The sequence below is a fragment of the Saccopteryx bilineata genome, chromosome 10, assembly GCF_036850765.1.
Source record: "Saccopteryx bilineata isolate mSacBil1 chromosome 10, mSacBil1_pri_phased_curated, whole genome shotgun sequence".
In the NCBI taxonomy this organism is placed as follows: Eukaryota; Metazoa; Chordata; class Mammalia; order Chiroptera; family Emballonuridae; genus Saccopteryx; species Saccopteryx bilineata.
This window is the reverse complement of record NC_089499.1, coordinates 48900477-48914753: the sequence shown is the minus strand read 5'-3', so window position 1 is coordinate 48914753 and position 14277 is coordinate 48900477. Positions and strand designations below refer to the sequence as shown.

At 43.4% G+C, this 14277-nt stretch overlaps 1 protein-coding gene and 1 non-coding gene across 4 annotated transcripts in view; both read right to left on the bottom strand.

The window, feature by feature from the left end:
- Nucleotides 1-704: 704 nt before the first annotated feature.
- On the bottom strand, nt 705-811 carry LOC136314787 (U6 spliceosomal RNA). The gene has a single exon (XR_010727369.1). It is a non-coding gene; the product is annotated as a U6 spliceosomal RNA (small nuclear RNA).
- Nucleotides 812-5361: 4550 nt separating this feature from the next.
- The window catches only part of TAMM41 (TAM41 mitochondrial translocator assembly and maintenance homolog), a 77800-nt gene continuing 68884 nt past the window's right edge, over nt 5362-14277 (bottom strand). For all 3 annotated transcript variants that reach the window (XM_066244735.1, XM_066244739.1, XM_066244740.1), the window contains one exon: nt 5362-5479. In XM_066244735.1, coding sequence (XP_066100832.1) covers nt 5403-5479 — 77 coding nt within the window. In that variant the 3' untranslated portion in view covers nt 5362-5402. The remainder of the gene's footprint in view (nt 5480-14277) is intronic.

Here is a 14277-nt window from a genome sequence, read left to right as displayed (position 1 = left end):
CTGCCCTGGACAACCATTACCTCTCAGTTGGGTGATCTTTGTCTTGCCCCTTCTAATTCATTCTCCATGTTACAGCCATAATGATTTTTAGAAAATACAAATCCAATTTTTCTATTCTCCAACCCCATTGCTCTGGATATAATTATTAATACACTAACAAACATATAAGACCTTTCATTATCTGGCCTCAGTAATTTCTCCAGCTTCACTTCTGCCTGGCATTTTATTCATCTTGAGCTAATGTTTGTTCTCTAAACATACCGTGACATCATCATTCAGGGCTTTTGAACAAACACTTCCCTATGTCTGGGGATTTTTTCCTTCTCCTGTGGTTTACTTACTTGTTCTTAAAGTAACAGGCTGGGCATCACTTGCTCCCTCCATTCAAATGCTTCACTGGGTGAATGTTAAGTGATTGAAAAAGATGGTTTAGCTAAGAGGTTAAGAGGGAGGGCTCTGGAAACTGACAGCCCAGTTTTGAATCCTGGCTGTCATTTACTACCTGTGAAACTGTATGCAAGGTATTACTTCCCTGTGTCTCCATCTCCTCAGGCATAAAATAGGGAACAGGAATCCCTATTACATAAAGCCATAGTGAGGATTAAATGAATAAATGTATAGAAAGTCCTTAGGACAGTGCCTAACACACTGTAAGGGTTCAGTCAATACTTTTTTTTTTTTTTTTTTTACACTTGATGAGATTAAAAAATATGGAACGCTTCACGAATTTGCGTGTCATCCTTGCGCAGGGGCCATGCTAATCTTCTCTGTATCGTTCCAATTTTAGTATATGTGCTGCCGAAGCGAGCACAAGGGTTCAGTCAATACTTGCTATTACTTCTATGTATCTCTGTATCACTGACAAGCACGTATAAATTTAACCTCCTTCATTCTATTATTTTCTACATGGAGTGGTGGTTAATTTTACAGGTTAGTTTCTAGGTTATATGATAGCCAGGTGAGATTGTGAATACAAGAGGAATTAGCATCACCCAGAAATTAATATAATGTTCATTTTTTGCCAGGAAGCAGAAAATGAGCATTATACAAATTTGTACAAAAGAGCACTTTCTTCAGTACAAAGGCTAGTCATGTTAGGTGGAAGCCGGAGGCTGCCATTACTGTTGGAAGCTTGTGTATGAATTGAAGGGTGTATATGAATAGTCAGTCACTGAAGGAATAGACATGTCAGTTACTTGTCTGGCGGGCCTCAGCTATACACTCATTCTTCTACACTCAACTCTACAACGCTGGGAGTAGGTGTCTGCCAACTACATTTTTCAGGCTTTCTTGCCGGTGACCTTGTAATAAGCTCTGCAAGTTGGAGTCAGTGGTGGGTGATCAGAGTGTAGGGGAAATACGAAGTTCCTGGGTTTGAGCCCATCAGCAACAGCAGCTATTCATGGTCCCCCAGTGGCATCTGGGCAGTGGTTGCACCTCTCTGGCAGCTCCCTTAGCATAGGGCCAATTATATAATGTTGCAGAAAGTCTCCCCCAAACTTAAAGACTTTTAAATAATCATTTTCTTATTCTTCCTCAGAATTCTGGGAATGAACTGGGCTCAGCTAGGCAGCTATAGTGTGGGGTCCCACACTTGGCTGCAGTCAGGCAGTGACTAGAGCTGGACTTACTATTAATACAAAGGCTTGCTCACTCACTTCTCTGGCAGTTGATGCTTGCTGTCAGCTGGAACACTTACACTAGTCTCCTCAATGTATCCTGGGCTTCCTCACAACGTGGTGCCTGGGTTCCAAGAGTGAGTTCTGAGAGAGCCAGGTGGAAGTTGTGTCATCTTTTAGGACCTCATCTTAGAGGTCACAGGGTACCTTGGCTGATATATTCTATTAGAATCAGGTCGCTAAGGCCGGCCTATATTCAAGGAAGGAGAATTAGACTCCACCTACTATGTGAGGAGAGTCAAAGAATTTGTGAATGTATTTGGAAACCAAAACAGGCAGCATCTCCAGCAACACAGCAAGCAGATCTGCTTGGAGATTCCAGACCAGGGACGTGAGCCACTTCCTGACCTCTAAAAGTCATCCTATCTTCCTCCCCCAGCATACCCGTTCTTTTGTTTCCAGTTCTTCCAACATCTTTGTAATAAATTTGCTTTATTAAATTCTATTTGTGCCTTCTGTGGTGGTGCAGTGGATAAAGTATCGACCTGAAATGCTGAGATTGCTAGTTTGAAACCCCAGGCTTGCCTGGTTAAGGCACATATGAGAAGCAATTATGTACTACGAGTTGATGCTTCCCACTCCGCCCTCCCCCTTTTTTACATTTTAAGAAAAAAAAATTCTATTTGTTATACTTAGGATGGTTTCTGCTTTCTTGCCTAGATTCTGAGTTATACATGTGGGATTATCTCTAGCTTTCCAAACTTACCATTTGAATTGAACAGCAAAGCAACTTGTAGAAATATTAACTATTATTATGTGCCAAGGACTAAACTAGGTGCTTTAATACATTATCTTATGTAATTCTAATACCAGCCCTGCCAGATGGGTATGGGCATACCTACCTTATGACAGAAACTGAGGCTCTGCCCCCTGCACCGTGTGAGGATATGGGAAAACAGCCCTCTGCAGTCCAGAAGAGGGCTCTCACCAGAACTCAGCCATACTAGCACTCTAATCACAGACTTCTAGGCTCCAGAGTGGTCAGAAATAAATTTCTGTTGTTTATAAGCCCAGTATGTGATATCCTGTTATAGTAGTCTGAACTAAGGGTAATAAGAAGTACTTATTTTATCCTGCAAGTAATGGGGAATTATTTTAGCTTCTTGAGGAGATGCCTGACACAAACATGAAGGCTTATAGAAGAAAATAATAACAAAAACAATACAAAGTAATGATAGCAGTGATAATCATTTACTGAATGCTACTAGGTAGTGTCCTAGCACACAGGACACTTAGCTCACAGGATCTTTACAACAGCCAGAGATTTGTAGTATTATTGCCATTACACAGTGACGCTGTTCAGAGGCTAAATAGCTTGCCCAAAGTCAATAGCTAGTCAGCAGTGGAGCAGAGATTCAACACAATTTGGTCATATCCTGAGCCTGTGCTCTTTTCACTATACCATGAGGCTTCTAATCTGGGTTTGAATGAGCTGAACCCGAAGGTAGAAGAAATAAGTACAAAGCTATTGTTCAGATGTATAAAAGTACCGGAGGGTAGGCCCTGGCCGGTTGGCTCAGTGGTAGAGTGTTGGCCTGGCGTGCGGAAGTCCCGGGTTCGATTCCCGGCCAGGGCACACAGGAGAGGCGCCCATCTGCTTCTCCACCCCTCCCCCTCTCCTTCCTCTCTGTCTCTCTCATCCTCTCCCACAGCCAAGGCTCCATTGGAGCAAAGATGGCCCGGGCACTGGGGATGGCTCCATGGCCTCTGCCTCAGGCGCTAGACTGGCTCTGGTCACAACAGAGCGACGCCCCGGATGGGCAGAGCATTGCCCCCTGGTGGGCATGCCGGGTGTATCCCGGTCGGGCGCATGCGGGAGTCTGTCTGACTGCCTCCTCATTTCCAGCTTCAGAAAAATCCAAAAAAAAAAAAAAAAAAAGTACCGGAGGGTCTCTACCAGAGCACTGCGCAGTGGACACAGTGTGAGGTGAAGAGACAATTTGAAGAAAAGAAAGACAAAACCTGAGGTTGGACTGAAGCGACTGAGGTGATGATCAAGGTGGACAAGGTGGCTGCCTCTCAGTAGCCTCCCCCTCAGTTTCCATCCAGGCGTCCACTCCTTCCCTGCAGCTCACGGGCTGGAGGGGTGGCTGACTCTTGGATGGGGCAAGTGCCTCAGGCTTAAGCTCATCAGCCTGGTTCCATCTCTCAGCCAGGCTTGTGGGTGGGCAGGTAATCCAATTAGGGCCCGGGAAACCAGACAGAGGCTTGCTGGGGCTACTGGAAAGCTTTCCTGCCTTTCTCAGAGGGCTTCTTAAAGGAATCCTCTGTTTCCCCAAATGTGGATGGGAAAGCATGTAGCCCTTCAAATTGTTGCCAGCAGTCTCAGAATTAAGAGGGAAGCCAGCCTTGATATGATGCCAACACAGTCAAGGACAGAGGGAGGAGAGATGGAGAAACTGAGGCCTGGATGATTCTATTAACCTGCTGAATCCAAATGACTGAAGCCCACCACACCTCGAGCTTTTCAGTTCTTTGAACTAATGTGTCTTTTGTTGCTCAAGGCACTTGGCAGTGGGTTTCCTGTACCCAAACATCCCCGTTACAACAGGGAAGGCTGTGCAAGGGGTCTGTTGCAGGCTCTTCCTCCAAAAGTCACTGCCACATATTTTCTTGGAGAACAAAGAAGAACTCAGAAAACCTAGATCCAGGAAAGTGTTGATGCAATACTTATGAGCTCTCACTGAAAAAAACACACAAGTGAACAAGGATGGAGACTAGGCAGAGAGTCAAGCTCTCCCCACCTGCAACCCCGGGGCTATGTGTCCATAAGCATACACATAATTCCTCCAGTTTCTGACACTCATGCACCAAAAATGCAGACCACAGCTAAAGCTCTTACGGCAGCATGACCCAGGTGGTTTTGTGTATAAAGAGAATTCTTTCCTGTTAAATGTAATTTTCTAAATAATAATAATAATAATAAAAAGAATTCTTCTCTTCTCATACTAAGTTTTCAAAGGTATTTGGTCCCCCTCCCCAGCATAAATATCTAAAAACATTAAAAAATCAAGTACAGTAAGTCCTCGCTTAACAGCATCAAAAGGTTCCTAGAAACTGCAACTTTAAGCAAAACAATGTAAACCCAAACCAATATTATCCTAAGCTAATTGATAAACAAGAATTAAGTTCCTATGGCTTATTTCTGATCATAAAAATATCATCAAACTTCTAAATAAAGACTGAAACTCTTCTAATATTAAATACTGAAATAAATGTGAGCTATACATACATTTAGGAAAGATAAAAACAAGTGAGAGAATTATTTTCCAACCCACTTATTTCAGTTCAAGGTGGCGGTGGCAGGAACCTGTCCTGGCAGCTCTGGGTGCCAGGCTGGAACCCACTGTGGACAGAATGTCCTTCCAACGCAGAGTGCGCACACAAACACACAACCCCACCCACACTCGGACTGGGACAATTTAGACTAGCTACGGACTTCCCATGGACATCCTTGGGATGTGGGAAGAAGCCAGAGTACCTGGAGAAAACCCACACAGACATGGGAGAACGTGCACACTCCACGCAGAACGTGGCTCTGGCTGGGAATCGATATTTTTCCCTCATCAATGTCATACATTGAAGGAAACAGTGCAATTTGAGGACTTGCTATATTATGCAAACCAAGGCATCTTCAAATTCAAGCAATGGGTCAAAGTGACAAACACTGTTTTGTTAAAAAGGAACACTTTATTCATCTATACATTATAAAAGCAAGCAAAATCAGAATGTTTTCCTCAGCCATCCTTTCCACATTTTATGCAGTTTTCGTGAACTATAAATCAATGATTTCTTCATGCCTAGAAAGGAAAAGAAGAAACAGTGAGAAAATTGAGGCTTATTGAGTAGATAATCAGCTAGAGGTTCTGTGATATTTGGCCCAGAGACTTGTTTTTGGAGAGGAGCTGTGATGGGCTGACTGAGGTGTCCAGGAGCTGGGGAGCCACAGGTTACTAAAGGTCACTGTGATCAGTGTGCGGGGAAAATGTTTTGATTTAGGCGTCTATTAAATGGAGATAGATGTCAAAGGTATCTGAATTTCTAGGGCAAGTGAATTTTTTGAGATACGAGCATACTGGCAGCCTTTGAACTTACTAGTTCTTAAAAAAGAGGAGGAAGGAAGAACAAAGACAAGCTCTGTATGGAAGTGAGTATCTTCGGCTCCATTCTCACTCCTGGTGCCTGCATCCCAACCAACCCCAGCTCACTGCTTGTGTCACTGCATGTGTTGCTGATGTACCCAGAGTGAGTATTGTTTCCATCACTTTCTGTTGAGTAGACATTAAATCCCCTTTCAGATTTCTTCTCTGGAAGTGCGTCCGTTGATGCCCCACGCCAACCCAGACCCTGCTCCTGCTAGACCCATACCATCTGTGCTGACACAGCACAGCAGCCCCCACTGTGCGGTGGTCAGGGACAGCTTCAGCAGCCTGTCTCTTTGCCCAGACTGGGAGTTCTTTGAAGACAGGGACCTTGTGCTATTCATCCTTGTCTACCCATCGCCTAGCATAGAACCTAGCACACAGTAGGCACTCGGTAAACGCTTCTGAAATGACAGAACAGATTCTCGTCATTCAGCTATCTGAACTTCAAGCACTCTCTATGTACTTAATCACAAGTATCAGATGAAACCGGAGGAGCTCTCTGGGGGGCTTCTGGGAATGTAGTAAAATAGGATAGAATAAATGAGATGTTATTTGTCTGTCAGATCTAATAGGATCCTATTTGCAGACAGTATTATGGGCTCGACTTCCTTTGTGTTGAGAATGAGATCATTTAGTCTGTGTTTCAGGGTGTGGCCCAAAGATCCAAACAGTCTTTTTCACCATGAGATACAAACTCTAGTCTGTGCTGTATGAAATGCACACTACTAGCAGTATACTTTGTAAACACTGCTGATGAGGTAACAGGGTTAGTTCTGTGGACTCCTAGCACTGAGGTTTGAGTGATCTCTTAAAAATATGTGGCTGTGACTGTACGCTGCCTAGTCTGCTTAGGACCTTTTAAGAGGTTACTGCAGGCCGTGGCAGGTTAAAAGGCAGGGTACCAGTAAAATCATTAGCAATACTTCTAGAAACTCTGGCCTGGCTTGTCTAATGACTACTTGAAAACTGACACAGTCTTGTCAAGAAGCTCAGAGTACCTTTCCTTGCCTCCACCCCTTTTCATTTTCTCCCTAGAGCAACCACTCTGGTAAACCTCACCCACTTGAGCACTGAGACGGGAAAGTTATTATGTAAGGTGCTTTTTAAAATTCCAGCCAAACCCAATCAAGACACTAAGCCGAATACAGGTAGTTAGTTGCACATGGCAAGATCCAACACAGCAACCCCAGGGCACTGAGTCATAGCTAGAGGAAGACACAGCAACTATGATAAGTCCCAGTTCAACTTCAAAAATTTACAGACTCCTTGGAGCTTAAATTTAAGGTAAATATATAAAAGTACATTTGAGACACCATGCAGTCTTTTGTGTTGTTGTTGCAACTAGTCCATAGAAACTTCCCTTAATTAGAAACAGTCTCTCCCTTCGATGGCTCTGTCAGAGAGATAATCTCAGCAAGACTGCAGCAGGGAACTGTTACAAAAAGCACTGCAATAGCAGTCAAGAGACCCGGATTCTAGTCCCGACTGGGCCACAAATTTAAAGTGTAATTCCTCCTCTCTGGCCCTGATTTCCTCCTCTGCATAATGACTGGCTTGGACTAGGTTAGGGGTTCTCTAAAAACAGGCCCAGGCGTAGGCTTCAATGTTAGTCTGTGAACTCGCTAAAATTGTTGTAGTCTGCTGTGTATATACATGTGCACTTCTGTGCAGAGGGCCTACAGTTTTAGCCAGATTTTCATAGGGAGCCAGGATTTGCAAAAAGAGTCAGAACAACAGATCAGAATAAAAGGTCCTTTCTGCCTCAAAATTCTAATAGCAACAAAAGTGGAGGACTTACTTCATAAACCTGAAATAGGCTAGCTTTCCTAAACAGGATACAAAGAGCACTAACCATCAAGGACAAAATGGATAAACTGGACTAAATAAAATTAAGAACTTTTTCCACCAAAAGTCACCATTAATACAGTGAAACTATAGGCCTCAGAGTGGGAGACATTTTTTTAATGTATTGATTTTTAGAAAGAGAGAAAAGGAGGAAGGAAGAGAGGGAGGGTGGGGGAGAGAGAGAGAGAAAGGAAAAGAGAGGGAGAGAGTATGAGAACCATCAATTTGTTGTTCCACTCATTCATGCCATCACTGGTTGATTCCTGTGTGTGCCCTGGCCAGGGATTGAACCCGCAACCTTGGCATGTCGGGACAACACTCTAACCAACTGAGCTTCCCGGCCAGGGCAGAGCAGGAGATTTTGGCTTTACATATATTACATATATACAAAAGATCTAGATCCAGATTATACAGAGAAGTCAGCAAAAAAAAAAGGCAGACAACTCAACAGAAAAATGAGCAAAAGATAAGAATAGGCACTTCACAAAAGAGGAGATTCAAATAAGCATATAAACTAATACTCAACTTTATTAGCCATCAGGAAAAAGTAAATTAAAGTTCCAGTATGATACCACTATTCACTTACCAGATTGCCTCAAATGAAAAAGATAAAAGTATCAAGTTCATGAGTGTGTTCACTTTGTGAAAATTCACCAAATTTATGATTTGTGCACTTTTCTGTATATATAGAGATTTTCCATACTACTAGAAGACCTAGAATCTTTCCTTTATTCAGTCACTGAAATACAGTGAATTAGTACTTATTGAGCACCTGTATATATATATATAAGACACTGAGCGAGTTGTTGGGATACTGGTATGAGCAACAGTTATAGTCTCTGCCCTCACTGACTTTACAATCCATAGAATTCTACTTGGCCTACATTAAGCTTACTTCTGGTTTCTGCTTCTTTTCTTTAAAAAGGGATGGTGATTTAAGATGTATGCATTTAGAAAGTGTCTTGAGGGAAGACAGCCTCCTAAGAGAGAAATTTCACTCTAAGATCCATCATCATTGTCTTTGCTCTTTCCTCAATGGACAACGATGCAACATTTCTTTATATATGCCTTCTTTAGACAGATCCTTATTTACCTAAAGCTAGTCACTATGAATTCTGATTAGTATCTAAAGTCAGAATTTTGTTTTGGAAGAACTTAAAAACTGACTTCAATATATGGCTCTTAAAGGTTTTTCTTCTGTTGTTTTCCAGCTTGTTTTACATGACCTATAGCCAAGTTACTGCAAATGTAAGACTATGAATTGCCTATGTGACCTTAAAATGATGGCTTATGACAGACAAAATTCTCTAGAAAACAATGTGAGGCAGAAATATGAGGACATTGCGAGGGGTCTCTACCTTTTCATATTTCTATATTTCAGATTTTTAGGAGAGAAAATCAGTAAGCCCTCAACATTCTTCCAATTAATTTCCAACCATAGATTTTCCTACAAGCAAAATCTCTTCTGAAGCCGAAGTATAACTTATTTAAAAAATTTTCAAGTTTAAATGATAAACACATTACCAGAAAAAAACTTAACTGTTATTATTTGTTCTTCTTATTTAAATATGATATGTAGGTACCATATACTATGGAATACTACTCAGCCATAAAATGATGAAATTCTGCCACTTTTTACAACATAGATAAACCCTGAAAATAGTATGCTAAGCAAAGTAAGCCAGTCAAAAAGAAAATCTAAGAACTATATGATTTCACTCATATGTGGGATATAAAACTAAAATTCACAGACACAGACAGCAGTATAGTGGTTACCAGAGGGAAGAGGGTGAGGAAAGTTGAAAGTAAAGGAGGCCAAATATATGGTGATAAGAGATGGTCTGGCTTTGGGTGGTGGGCACACAATGCAATATGTAGATTGTATGTCATAGGAATGTATATGTGAAACCTATATGATCCTATTAACCAATGTCAGCCCAATAAATTTAATAAAAATCAATCAATAAATATGTAGGTACCAAAAACTGGCTTAAGCCAGTGACCATGAGGTCATGTCTATGATCCCACACTCAAGCCAGCGACCCCGCACTCAAGCTGGTGAGCCTGAGCCAGCACTCAAGACAGCAACCTCAGGGCTTCGAACCTGGGTACTCAGCGTCCCAGGTAGACACTCTATCCCCTGAGCCACCACCTCGTCAGGCTGGAAGAAATGTTTTATTTATAAGAAATCAGAAGCAGAAGCCTTGGCCAGTTAGCTCAGTTGGTTAGAGCATTGTCCCAAAACACCAAGGTTGTGGGTTCGTTCCCTGGTCAGGGCACATATGGAGAGTGACCAGTGAATACACAACTAAGTGGAATAACAAATGAAGGCTTACTTCTCTCTCTCTCTCCCCTTCTTCTCTGTCTCTCTAAAGTCAATCAATTAAAAAATATAAAAGAAGAAATAAAGAAATAAAGAAGGAAGGAAAGGAGGGAGGGAGGGAGGAAGGGAGGAAGGAAAGATGAAAGAAAGAAAGAGAAAGAAAGAAAGAAAGAAAGAAAGAAAGAAAGAGAAAGAAAGAGAGAGAGAAAAGAAAGGAGGACAACAGAAGCACAGAACAATGAATGATCCATTCTATTGTGCTCCAGGAAAAGGGCTGGTAAGAATCAACTGAGGCATGCCAGAATCTTCTTAGAAACAAGACTAAACCTGTCTTGTTAATTCAGCTGAATCTTTTGTGTGTGTGATAGAGACAGAGAGAGAGACAGAAAGAGGGACAGATAGGGGACAGACAGACAGACAGACAGGAAGGGAGAGAGATGAGAAGCATCAAGTCTTCACGTTGCAGCATCTTAGTTGTTCATTGACTGGTTTCTCATATGTGCCTTGACCCAGGGCGGGGCGGAGGGCTACAGCAGAGCGAGTGACCCCTTGCTCAAGTCAGCAACGTCAGGCTTTAAGTCAGTGACCTTGGGGCTCAAGCCAGTGACCATGGGGTCATCTGTATGATCCCACGCTCAAGTCAGCAACCCTGCGCACAAGTTGGTGAGCCCATGCTCAAGCTGGTGATCTTGGGGTTTTGAACCTGGGTCCTCTGTGTCCCAGTCCAACGCTCTATCCACTGTGCCACTGCCTGGTCAGCCTCAGCTGAATCTTTTGAAGCTAGGGAAGTAAATAGGTATCTGTCCCCACAGTTAATTCTGATTGACTAGAAAGTCAAGTGGGGAAAGAGAAAGCAAGATTTCAAAATTAAACTCATGATCCCCTCACAACCTTCCTCACCTCCTGAAATCTATTGCTTCCCAAGCCAAAAACCTGGGAGTTAACTGTGACTCCTCTCTCCTTCACTTCCCACATCCCTCCAATCACCAAGACCTGGAAATCTGTTATCTAAATATTGCTGGCATTGGCCTGACCAGCGATGGCTCAGTGATAGAGTGTTGGCCTGGGACACTGAGGACCAGGGTTTGAAAACTCGAGATCACTGGCTTGAGCACAGGATCGCCAGCTTGAGCATGGGATCATAGACGTGATCCAATGGTTGCTGGTTTGAGCCCAAAGGTCACTGGCTTGAAGCCCAAGTTTGCTGGCTTGAGCAAGGGGTCACTGGCTTGGCTGAAGCCCCTGCCCCGCAGGTCAAGACAAATATGAGAAAGCAGTCAATGAACAGCTAAGGTGCCGCTACCATGAGTTGATGCTTCTCATCTCTCTCCCTTCCTGTTTCTCTGTTCCTGTCTCTTGCTCTCTAAAAATAAATAAATAAATAAATAAATATTGCTGACATGTCCCTCTGCCTCTACTACAATGACCTGATTCAGGCCACGATTCCTCACTGGGCTGGCTGCAACCATATCTAACCAGTTTCCCAAGCAATAGCTTTATCTCCCTTCAATCTTTTCTCGTTTTCTAGCTGTAGTGGTCTTTCTATAGTCCTTTGGTGGCTTCCTACTCCCCTCAGAAGAAACTCTGAATTCCATTTCATGGCTTTTAAGGGCTTCCTTTTTTGGCTCCTGCATACTTCTCAGTCTAATCACTGACACCCTCACCCCTATTTTTCTCCCAGTTCCCACACCAGAATACTCAAAACAGTTCTACTTTTCTCCAAACAGATTAGAAACATAAAAGACTGCTGCTTCTCAGAATATGACAGTTTGTTAGCTGGTCTTCTGTTATCAGTTTGAGATGTGATGTCATCTATTGCTACTAAGAAAGAATGACCAGGCAAGTATTAGGAGGCTACTCCTGAGCTGGCTGGCTCCAGCTGCTGTGTGGAAACTATGCAGTTCCCTGATGGAAACTATGCTATTTTACCAACATCACAGTATAAGAGAAGTCAACAGAATTTTTTTATATAGAAAATTAAATTTAATGGTGTGACATTGATCAATAAGAGTAACATTGTTTCTTTTCTTTTTTTTTTTTTTTTTTTTCATTTTTCTGAAGCTGGAAACAGGGAGAGACAGTCAGACAGACTCCCGCATGCGCCCGACCGGGATCCACCCCGGCACACCCACCAGGGGCGACGCTCTGCCCACCAGGGGGCGATGCTCTGCCCATCCTGGGCGTCGCCATGTTGCGACCAGAGCCACTCTAGCGCCTGGGGCAGAGGCCACAGAGCCATCCCCAGCGCCCGGGCCATCTTTGCTCCAATGGAGCCTTGGCTGCGGGAGGGGAAGAGAGAGACAGAGAGGAAAGTGCGGCGGAGGGGTGGAGAAGCAAATGGGCGCTTCTCCTGTGTGCCCTGGCCGGGAATCGAACCCGGGTCCTCCGCACGCTAGGCCGACGCTCTACCGCTGAGCCAACCGGCCAGGGCTAACATTGTTTTTTAAATAATCAAATCTCAGGCTAAAGGGAAAAAATAGCTTTTGTTTTTGGAAGCATTTCTGTACTCACTTCTTTGGGTATACCTAATGGTCAGGGAATTTCAAGGGAACTCGCAGGGTGTGACAACGGTATGGGAACACACTGCCATGCTTTCCACACAGTTATGAGGAAGGGCAATCCTCTAAACTGGTTACATGCCTGGCTTTCATCATTTCTAGGTGAAACTGAAATCTAGACTCACCTGAGTTCACCAAGCACCCACTCGGCATTAGGTAACATATTGGACCCTCTCAGAACACCTTGTGAATTGACTATTGGTAGCCCCACTATTTCAAGGCAGACGGCTAATTATTATACCAAGGTCACAGGGCCAAGAAATGAGTCACTATAACTTCAAGTCAAAAGTTTCTAACTCCAAGCTTAGCTCCTTGGTTAGCTACCTGTCTGAACTGAATATAAAAGGTATTTGCTTTTGAACCTTTTTTTTTTACCCCCATATGAGTAGGAGGTTGCAAAGAAGCAGTGATAATGGTTACAAGGAATAAAACCAAATACTTTGAGGTTGTCTCACCCTGCAGATGATACATCCATTGTCTAAAAAGCTGAACAAGAGAACTTTGGAGATTTAGGGGAGAAGGCCCTAGCAAAAGCAAGGCAGAACAACACAGCTATGACCGTATCATGAGGACTTGCGAAGAACAAAGTGCAGGGGGGTGGAAATTCTGAAGCTTGCTGTGAAGTTAGAAGTAAAAGAAACAGGTAAACTGGTCTCTCAGTTCCTGTCATTGCTAGTTTACTCCAACTGGAGACCTGGTTAAGACTAATGCTATTTGAATATGATAGTGCAAAGAGCCATGTTCTAAAGAGAAGTCAGTAAACTTTTTTTTGGTATTTTTCCAAAGTTAGAAGTGTGGAGGCAGTCAGACAGACTCCTGCATGCGCCTGACTGGGATCCACCCGGCATGCCCACCAGGGGGCAATGCTCTGCCCATCTGGGGCATTGCTCTGTTGTGGCCGGAGCCATTCTACTGCCTGAGGCAGAGGCCATGGAGCCATCCTCAGTGCCCAGGCCAACTTTGCTCCAATGGAGTCTTGGCTGCAGGATAGGAAGAGAGAGATAGAGAGGAAGGAGAGGGGGAAGGGTGGAGAAGCAGATGTATGCTTCTCCTGTGTGCCCTGACCGGGAATCGAACCCAAGACTTCCACACACGGGGCTGACGCTCTACCACTGAGCCAACTGGCTAGGGCTGAAGTCAGTAAACTTTTAGTTAATGATACCAAAAGAAAACAAAAACTAGGCACAGTACTAGATGCTTTTATATATTTAAAATGCATTTTTTACAACCTGGTAAGGCATGAAATGAAATGAAAACTCATAAAAATGAAGTAATTTGCCTAAGTCACAGTAGTTAAGTTGAAATTTGAACCCTAGTCTCGGGGGTTCACAAACCTCTGCCCATGGTATGGGCCGCCTCATCAGCTCACAACCATCATAAACCAGACAAATCAGAACTAAGGTAAGTAAACCTACAGAATCTGAAGGGATACTCCTCACTTCCCACAGTTTCCGCAACCTAGTCAGGTTAGACATTCTGATAATCTGGACTTCCTCAATCCAATGAGGTATCTTTAGAAGGTAAGGGGAAACACACACTAAGCACTTAGGGGAACCTGCAATGGGCACTCACTCCATGGCCACAAGGAAATCTGGGCTGTGTTCTGTGACGTGTTACCTACTGTCCCCCTCTGCTGGCCACTGGGAAGAATGAGCGGAAAGACGACCAAAGGTTCATTCAGCTTAAAATGTCAAAAAATGATGGTTTTTAAAAACCTTTTATTAGAG